This window comes from Hordeum vulgare, chromosome 5H, assembly GCF_904849725.1.
Source record: "Hordeum vulgare subsp. vulgare chromosome 5H, MorexV3_pseudomolecules_assembly, whole genome shotgun sequence".
Taxonomy (NCBI): domain Eukaryota; kingdom Viridiplantae; phylum Streptophyta; class Magnoliopsida; order Poales; family Poaceae; genus Hordeum; species Hordeum vulgare.
In genome coordinates this window covers 390,252,829-390,262,135 of record NC_058522.1, presented here as the reverse complement: position 1 = coordinate 390,262,135, position 9,307 = coordinate 390,252,829, and the positions used below count along the sequence as shown (strand labels likewise).

Below are 9,307 nucleotides of genomic sequence, written 5' to 3'. Positions count from 1 at the left end.
GGTCGTCGACGTAGGGGAGTCGTTGGAGGACGATGACGCAAGGAAGCGCTCCTAACATTGGCGGCGAGGACGATATGTCGGCCTAATGCTTACATTATCTGCTAACAATTTAGTGCATGCCTTGCTCATTGTGTCGCATTACGAAATCTGTCGTGGACTCCATCACTATATTTCTTCGTTTTTGAACTCATACTTGATGATTGAATAAAAGGCAACAATTCCAACTAAAGAAAAGCGAAATCCCGCTTAGACCCTTATTTTTATTAAAATTACCAACAATCAGCATTTATCCAATGGTCGCCGTCGCCACCTCCTTCTCCGCCGCCGCCGCCGTCGTCGCCGCCCGCCGGAGCTCCCCGGCACCCCTCCAGCTCGCCGCTCGCCGCCGCCTCTCGTTCTGCACCGCCGCCTCCTCTTCCTCCGCGCCACCTGCTGCTGCGGCGGGCTTTGGGTGGGCCGACGCCCTCCGAGTTGCCAGCGAACTCGTGGTCGGCGATGAGTCCGACCTTTCGGGATACTTCCGGAAGGTCGACATCTGCAACCGAGGAATGGTAGGTTTCCCCTTTGAGTTCTACTCCTATTCTCGCAGCTGCGCTGGCGCGTGTATGTGAAATTGTCTCAGGTGTGGGATGCGCGGATTTGTTTGGGTTTTGCAGGGTAACAAAGGGGAGTTTGTGGAGTTCACGGTGGAGGATCAAGTGGTGGGATACATCCACAAGGGGTGAGTGTAACGGTATCAACATCTGCTCTTTAGTTTTCTCTGTGTAACATCTACTCCGAGAACAAATTCTATCGAGGAAACAACGGTGGAGCAACACTCACCTGCAGACAATTTGAACAATAATACGCGAATTCCTTTTTGTGTTATCCCAAATCCTATGATTTGTTCTCCTGTGTTTCCATAAGGGCCTCCGGGCCTCTGCACCGAAAAATGCAAACAATTGCAGAAGTTTACAAACAAAATAAGCATCCTCTGATTTGGGCGAGGAGCTTCTCGTTGAGTTAACTCCATGTTGGTGTGTATAGAAGAAAATTGGTGTCTATCCAAAGCATATCGGTATTGGTGTTCACAATTTGCAACAACTGATTCTAGACCCTGTTTTATTTGTACTGAATGAATTGCGATGATTTGCTAAAATTTCATGCCCACTATGTGCAATTCTTCTATCATATATAATATTTTAAGGAAAGTTGATTCCACATGGAGTGCAAATTGTAAAATTACTCTATGAAATATCTTCTCATTTTCCAGTTTAGTTTCAAATTATAGTCATGGAAATTCCACTGGAATGCATGATATCCCAGTACATATACACTTCTGTTAGTTTTGGGATTTCTCGTTGAAGTAACATGTCAGGGTTTAATAATGTTTCCCCAGGACCTCATTTTCTTATTTCTTTAATAAAGTAAATCATTTGAAAAGACAACAATCATAGATTAAACATGATAAGATGAACAGAGCTTGCATTTCTTAGCCAAGAGTGTTCAGATGGCCAAGCGGAAGTGTACGAGGATATTGAAATACAAATACTTGTCATGGTTACATCATTGTGATTTAGGATCTATGAGATGTTTAACTTGGTGGTATTAATTTCAGTTTTACCGAACACCTGAGGGACTTCCATGATGTTTTTACCATTGTCTCGGGCAACAATGGCAAGAACAGTGTGGAGCATGTGACTCTCCACTCATCTCTCAGGACTCCAGAAGATCGAACAATCGCCATCGGAGATGTCATAAAAGGCCTAGGAGAACTCATTCCTGGTATACGAAATGAGGTACTTGCAAGAATTGTATATATGAGTTATTCTATGAACTTAACTCAAAATTGCACATCTGCCGACTTAGTCAAATTTAGACAACTTCATGACTCCATTAGTGTAGCTAAATGGATAAACTAGTAAGGTGCTCGTGTGTTATGACAAGATAGATGTTGTGTAACTTGTGTTGTTTAAAAGGGTAATGAAGGCAAAGATTGAGCATAACCAAATATTGAAGAATGTTGACAAATGAATGGAAGAGCGGGAATATAAACTTTCGTTCATTTAACTGCTTCTACCGGTCCTCGTCCAACACGAGCATAGATTAGAAATGATATCTTCTTTCACACTGCATAACACAACTATTATGTGAGTACATCTTTGTACACAAAATTCTTGGTAAATATCCCAACAGGAATAGCTATCATCCTTTACTGGTAGAACAAGTACTTTAAAAACTATTTCTGGATGTAGCTCGAGATAAAGTGACATACAATTGTCCATGGGAGAAAAGGATCAGGGAGGTAGACTCCAACATTTGGTATTGTTTGCCATGTGCCTTCTTTATAGTCTGATACGAAATTGCTTCCTCTTGAACCTAAAAGGTAACATTTCATCATCTGATTGGCACAACGGTATTCGAGGCAGAAAGACTCTTTCCAGGATGTTGCCTCAACACGATTTTAACATTTATAAATTTTTCTGGAACCACGTACTACCAACATTGTTCCGTTACACAAACCATTAGTTGGATCCAGGTGCTGTAGCAAGATCATGAGACAATCGACCTCCAGCTTGAGCACATGCAGAGGCAAGCCATTGGACGTGAGCGAATTCAAATATTTAGAATGATAATTGACTATTTTTTGTGAGGATCATCCTCTGCTTGATCAAAACTATGACATATCATTTCATCATTAGGAACAATCAACTTTGTGTTATCCTATCAGCATACGCATATTGTGTTGATAGAATAGCCTGAGAAGTAATGTAATCAGATTGGAGATGTTTGCAGTTAACATTGGAAAAATATGATTGATGAGATCACAAGTATAGAATCCACGCCGGTGTACGACACACAAATCTCGCCAACAGCACCTTCGGTGCCCCCATCTCCAGCGGGGGAATTGCCACAGCCACCGCTGGCGGACCTCTACCTGCAGGGCAGATTGCCCATCACCACCTCCCCCTCACTTTCCTGCCTTCGCCACCTACCTGCCGTCACAACACAACCATGCGCCGACTCCTGCCAACCACCACCAGCCGCCATCCCCTTTTTACCACCTCTAGCCATCCTTACTTGCCGCAGCTACACCCTAACATCAATCTGGGTCAGTTCGTACAGCTCAAATCCTACCCAAATCCCTTACCATCAGCAACAGCCGCAGATCGTCACCGCCTTCACGCCTCCACATGCCAACCGATTTGGCACGTCTTTATGGCAGTGCCGCCTTTACATCTTTTGTATGGATCCACGCGGCCCATCACCTCCTTTCTACCCCTGCCTAACCATCACCGTGGCTCAGGTTTGGGTTCCGGCGTGCTTCCACAAGCGGCACTGCCATAAAGACGTACCCCTGCCTAACCATCACCTCTTTTCTATGGATCCACCCGTCCCATCACCTCCTTTCCACCCCTGCCTAACCATCACCGTGGATCAGGTTTGGGTTCCGGCATGCCCCGCTTCCACAAGCTCGACTTCCCAACATATGATGGCTTGGTCGATCCTCTTGGTTGGCTCAATAGGTGCGAGCAGTTTTTTCGTGGACAATGCACAGACGAGGCAGACAAGGTTTGGACTGGGGCCTACAGTCTCACCAATGACTCTCAATTCTGGTACTTACGAGCTTGATTTTGGCATGCCGACATGGGAGCAGTTCAAGGAGGCTTGCCACGTTCAGTTTGGGCCGTCACTTTGCGCAAATCCCATAGGGCAAGTTGGCGTGTCTGTCGTTCACTTCCTTGGTCGCAGATTACACCAGCAGGTTTCTAGCGCTCATGTGCCGCAATAATGAGCCATTAGTACCGTTCCAACAATGGTTTCTGTACACAGCAGGGCTGCCTGAGGGTCTTTGCATTGACGTTAAGCTTCAATGACCATCTGACCTCTACACCGCCATCTCCTTTGCCAAGGCCTATGAGCAGCGGCATTTCCCTCCAGCAACGTCACCATACCAGCCTTCTGGGCCTACAGGGCACTTGTGCCCCTCCAATTCTCCTGCGGTCAACACAGCTAAAATACCATCCCCGCCAGCACCACTAGCACCTATTCTGCAGTTGACCACTCCAGAGCCAACCCCGTCACAACAGGTTTGGCGTCTCACTCCAGCTGGGTTGGCAGAACGTCATCGCCAGGGCCTTTGATTCAACTGCGACGAGATTGAGGCCCTGTTTATTTAAAAAGTCCTAGGACTATTTTTAGTCCCAACTAAAAAGTCCCTAGTCCCTACCCGTTTCTTTCCAGGGACTAAACAGGGACTGGAGGTCATTAAATGACGTGCAAAAAGACCATGTTACCCCTAGTAATGTACTACAAGTCATTAAATGACATGCTAAAAGTAGGGGCATTGTTGAAAAAAGTGTCAAAAGAATCCCAAAAAGACCCTCCCATAGGGACTTCTTCATTTAGTCCCAAATACCCCCTTTTAGTCCCTAAAAATCCCTCCTGTTTCTTTCACATGGGACTAAAAGGGACTTTTTTTAGTCCCTACAGCAAAAAGTCCCTGTAAAGAAACACCCCCTTATGTTCGTGGTCACCGGTGGACGCGGCACTTCTTCATCACTGACGACTACGACCAAGGTAGCTCCACAACTGGTAGCCCCTCTCAATGGAGCAGAGAAGAATATTATCGTTTACTTTTATCTCAGTGGAGCAGAGAAGAATATTATTGTTTTCTTTTATCTACTTTTCATTGATTAGGGTCATGTCAATAATAGATCCTTCCGTCGACCATTTGAGAAGGTTTCCTTAGTGTTTAATTTCTCTTGTAATGATACATATTTTTTACCCCTTCGAGCTTTCTCCACGAAGATGAAGTGGTCATAACATCGTATGTGATAGTAATATTGTGAGATAATGTAGACCATTCTATTCCCCACTCATTCTTTATCACGAGTGCCTCTCTTGGCATTTTTTTTTTGAGAAAACGCAAAAGGATCTTTGCGTTTCATTTCATTGAAAAGATGGGGAGTACAGTCCTCCTAAGAGGCTGGTGATACATAGGCCATGCGCCTGGTCAGTGGACATCCCAGGATGTGGGCAGAACAACCCATAGGCCCTGCGCCCCAGCGAGTGCCCAACACTTGGCCTCATCTCTGGTCCTATCCACTAATGCATCCAATCGAGGGTCGCGCGTTGTCGAAGGCGCATTCGTTCCGGTGTTTCCAAATCATCCAGGGGACGAGCATGGCGATGGATTGCAGGCCTTTGCGCAGCGCCGGGGGTGTCTGCTCCTTCGCACTCTGCCACCAGTCCAATAATGTAGGTTCGTTGGTGGGGGGTTGTGCTGGTATGCGTGTCTAGGCCAGGATGTCGTGCCAAGTTTGCTGGGCAAACGGGCATGCCAAAAGCAGGTGCTGGATAGTCTCCGGGGCTTGGTCGCACAGTAGGCATCGGGGGTGGTGTGGTAGGCCGTCTCGGGCAAGCCGCTCTGCTGTCCAACATCGATCCTGGCCTGCCAACCAGTTAAAGAACCTGACGCGAGGCGGGGCCCAGCTCTTCCACGTCAGTTTCCATGAGGGGCAATGAGTGGAGCCGTGGAATGTCGCGGCGTAGCATGATTGTGCCGAGTATGTGCCGCTTGCCGTCCATCTCCATAGCATTCGGTCGGGCTAGTGCGTGAGAGTGATGTGTTCCATGGCCTGCCAAAGCTGCAGGTATTGCCCAATCTCGTGTATCCCGATTACTCCTTGGATGTCGCGGGTCCATGAGTTGCCAGCGAGCCCCTCCGCCAGCGTTCTTGATTTGCGCCGCCGTTTGGGTATGCATTGATATAACGCTGGTGCGAATTCGCACACAGACTGCCCATGTAGCCAGCGGTCGTCCCAAAACAGGGCAGTCCGTCCATCTCTGATGACCATGGTAGTGGAAGCGAATAATACTTGGCATATTTCCCTGTTGTGGGTTTTTCATGTTATAGTTTGGAGTTTTGTATCTATCTTCTGAATTCTGATACTACATGCAAGGCTTTTTTAACTTTGTTACCTATCAAATTAACCTTACTTCCACATTTTCTCTATGTTTTGCTTGTCTGGCAATATTTTGCAATATGCAGCTCTATCCAGTAACCTCATCTTACGGCATGCCTGTGTACTTCTCTCTGGAACGTGCTGCTGCTCCCTACTTTGGTATAAAGGTCTGATATATTTTTGACACTTCCCCCTTTAATATATAATTATGTATATATGTCACCCTTGTAGTATTATGCACCTCTAAAGGTACTCATCATCGATCCTTTCGTCTATGCTATAAGTTTCCTGATTCTTATTAGCTATGTACCTAAGCAGCCTTCTCTATCTTTAAGTTCTAGATCCTCATGGCAGGCTTATGGTATTCATATGAATGGGTACATTGAGAAGCATGGTGAAAAATCTCTTTGGATTGGTAAGAGAAGTGATGTGAAGCAAACTTACCCTGGGATGCTAGATCATCTTGTTGCTGGTGGCCTGGTACCGTTCTCGTTTCCTCTATTTTCTGTTCAAGTCCTTTTGTACTTTATTAGCACTTCTATTGACGATGGGTAACAACAATTATTCAATTACTCAACACTGATTTCATGTGCACCAGTCATATAGTGCCTTTGATGCCAAATTCATTTTGAAATATTAAGCTGGAATCTTATATGCATTAGATGACAATCTTGAAACTCCTATTACAGAATATCTACTCTGTAATAATATGTATGAATACTTCCCATTTTTATAATTGCCTAGAGATTTCCACGAGTTCTCGACATGTTATGAAGATAACGCTGAAGACCTATGGCCTGTAGACTGTCACTGCCAATTGCTTGAATCAGAATGATTGGAATTTTCAGTACCTTAGTCTTAATAAAGTAATTATTGTTGAAAGAATACATCTTATCTTTCTGGGTTATCTTTTTTCCGTATAAAATCATCTGATGAATAATGTCCTTAGCGCCTCCATATTAGTCAAGCCGAGTGACTTAATATTTAGGAAGTTAGGCTGCTTAAAATGGTGCTACCTTTGGAATTATAATTGTGCATCAAAATACAGGTTATGGATTCAACTGGCAGGCTCAAAGCCTTCGGTTACAGAAGTGCTGCACAGTGCCCTTTTGATTTTTGTGTGGAACTGTATAGCTTTTAACTTACGTTGACTCCATATGGAATTTTTAGCCTTACGGAATCTCCTGTAAAGAGAATGTCATCAAGGAATGTGAAGAGGAAGCAGGAATACCAAGATCCATGTCAACCAAGTAACACACAAACTGTTGTTAGAAGTTCTTGTTTTCCTGTACTGTGATACCTCAACGTTTTGCTGTGCGAAGAACCGAACTCATAAGTATCAATGTTTTGTTTTACTAGCGCTACTTCTGTTGGAGCCGTTTCTTACATGGATATCAATGGGTTTAGATACAAAAGGGATGTTCTGTTCTGCTATGACCTTAGACTCCCTGCAGATTTTGTTCCTAATAATGAAGGTATACAAAACTAAAGCATTGATGCCAATATTCTGTTTTCCAATTCATACAAATGTCATTCTGACAGGTAAGTTATTAACCAGTGTGCTGCCAAACATCTTGCAGATGGAGAAGTTGATAGCTTCAGGCTAATCCCTGTACCACATGTTGCAAACATTATACGGAGGACAGATTTTCTCAAGCCAAACTGCAACCTTGTGATCATTGACTTCCTCTTCCGTCATGGGTAATATATGCATTATTCTCCTAGTAGTGCAATTTCAAGAACAAATCTTCTCAGCTCTTGACATGGTAATCTTTCCTCCAGGTACATAAACCCAGACTGTAATGGGTACCTGAAGCTGATGACAAGCTTGAGGAGTGGTGATTGTTCCTAGGGCCTGCGGTTTGCTGGTCAAACAGAAGAACCAGATTACCAGCATTAATCGCTGATTTTTTGGAGTAAGCTAGATGGTTGTCCATCAGAATCAGATTTTTTTAGTACAAGCTGTACATGCGTTTTTTGTTTCTCAAAATGCATTTCTTTTTGCACATTATCTTTGACTCTTTCAGTGAATTTAGGGAGGTAAAGAAATTCAGGATGAAAGGGGGGCATACTAAAAAGGAACATTTCGTGTTCAGTTTCGTTACTGTATAAATGATTTGTGTCAGTTGCACTATCTACGTATTAATCTATGTATGCATGTATACATGGTCCTGAACATGGTCTGTTTTGGCCTGCTTATTTCTGTAGTCCTTTACATGCTTGCGCTATTGGCTATTTTCTTGCAAACTTTTTTTCTTTTCAAAAAGGTTTTGGTACCTGCAGGCCTGAAGCTGGTCCTGTCTTGTGAACACCGTCCAGCAGAATGGAAGTTCGAGATCACCTTTTATCAAGCCGTGTTGAGCTTCGACTAATCAAACCATATGGTAGACAATGTGCTTATTTGTTTTAGCATCAATGCTTAATGATTTTTCATGGGTGCATATATAAGTAGCTTCTTCAATCATCTATCAACTGGAGGGAGTATATGTGTCATGGTTGATAGTCTACTTCTCTCCGGATTTCGCCGTCCAAAAAAACTGGCTCTAAGACATACTGAGGTCACACGAGACCGAGCTGGCACATGTAGCCCTGGCTGAGAAATCGCTCGCTGCCATCGATGGCCAAGAAGCATAAACCACCATCAACTATCCAGCCCGGTCAGGATATACATTTATTTCTGAATTTATTTCAGGATTTTTGAGGATGTGCATTTAGTGGGAGGAGACATTTTGGTTGACGACTAGACACCTAAGATGACTTCATAAATCTCAAGATAATGTGTCGGTCATGTCTTTTGAAGGTTTTCATAGGAATAGGATATATGTATGCGCATGTTTATAAGGGTGTATACTGTGTTTGAAAAAGGATACAAAGAAGATTCAGGTCAACCCCATCGAGGCACCCAAGACAGTGATCGGCGTTGACATGGATACCAAATATAAATCACGCTTCATGAGAACTGTAAGATTTTCCCTTTCCAAAGAAAAAAGAACGGTGAGATTTTCTTGCGGTAGCCATTTTTTACATGCCCGACTTTACATCTCTACTCCTAAGGAGAAGTTGGTAGCTTTTGTTCGATATTTTTTGCGGTCTTTCCTTCAACCTACGTTTGATTTTTTTTCATCAGGTTTTTTTGTCCCTCGTTCCATTATCATATATTTAGTAATGTAGATTAATTTTTAGTAAATCTTTAAATATCAAATCTGAATTAATGAACCTTATCGCAAATCATTCAATCATATTAATTAATATTTTCATACATCATCAAGTTACATTAATTAACATTCCGTTCTAGATTTTTTTCATCTCCCCTTCTATCTTTGTTTGGTTTTTTTTGTATGGTTTTTGTTTCGCCCCTG

The 9,307-nt window shown here is 43.5% G+C and overlaps 1 protein-coding gene across 3 annotated transcripts; it reads left to right on the top strand.

The window, feature by feature from the left end:
* The first annotated feature begins 239 nt into the window (after positions 1-239).
* Positions 240-8,434, top strand: LOC123396905 (nudix hydrolase 20, chloroplastic-like). Of its 3 annotated transcripts, XR_006609934.1 has the most exons (10): positions 240-551; positions 657-721; positions 1,598-1,778; positions 6,035-6,115; positions 6,303-6,428; positions 7,119-7,198; positions 7,308-7,423; positions 7,529-7,649; positions 7,731-7,864; positions 8,232-8,434. XR_006609934.1 is itself a non-coding variant. In XM_045091676.1 (9 exons), the coding sequence occupies exons 1-9, from the start codon at positions 294-296 to the stop codon at positions 7,798-7,800; spliced, it is 1,098 nt and encodes a 365-aa protein (XP_044947611.1). In that variant the 5' UTR covers positions 240-293; the 3' UTR covers positions 7,801-8,147. The 3 variants fall into 3 exon arrangements, 2 of the variants coding, with proteins under 2 accessions (XP_044947611.1, XP_044947612.1); XM_045091676.1 differs by lacking the exon at positions 8,232-8,434 and having other exon boundaries at positions 7,731-8,147; XM_045091677.1 differs by lacking the exons at positions 240-551; positions 657-721; positions 6,035-6,115; ... (4 more) ...; positions 7,731-7,864; positions 8,232-8,434 and adding an exon at positions 2,235-4,234 and having other exon boundaries at positions 1,689-1,778.
* Positions 8,435-9,307: the final 873 nt, after the last annotated feature.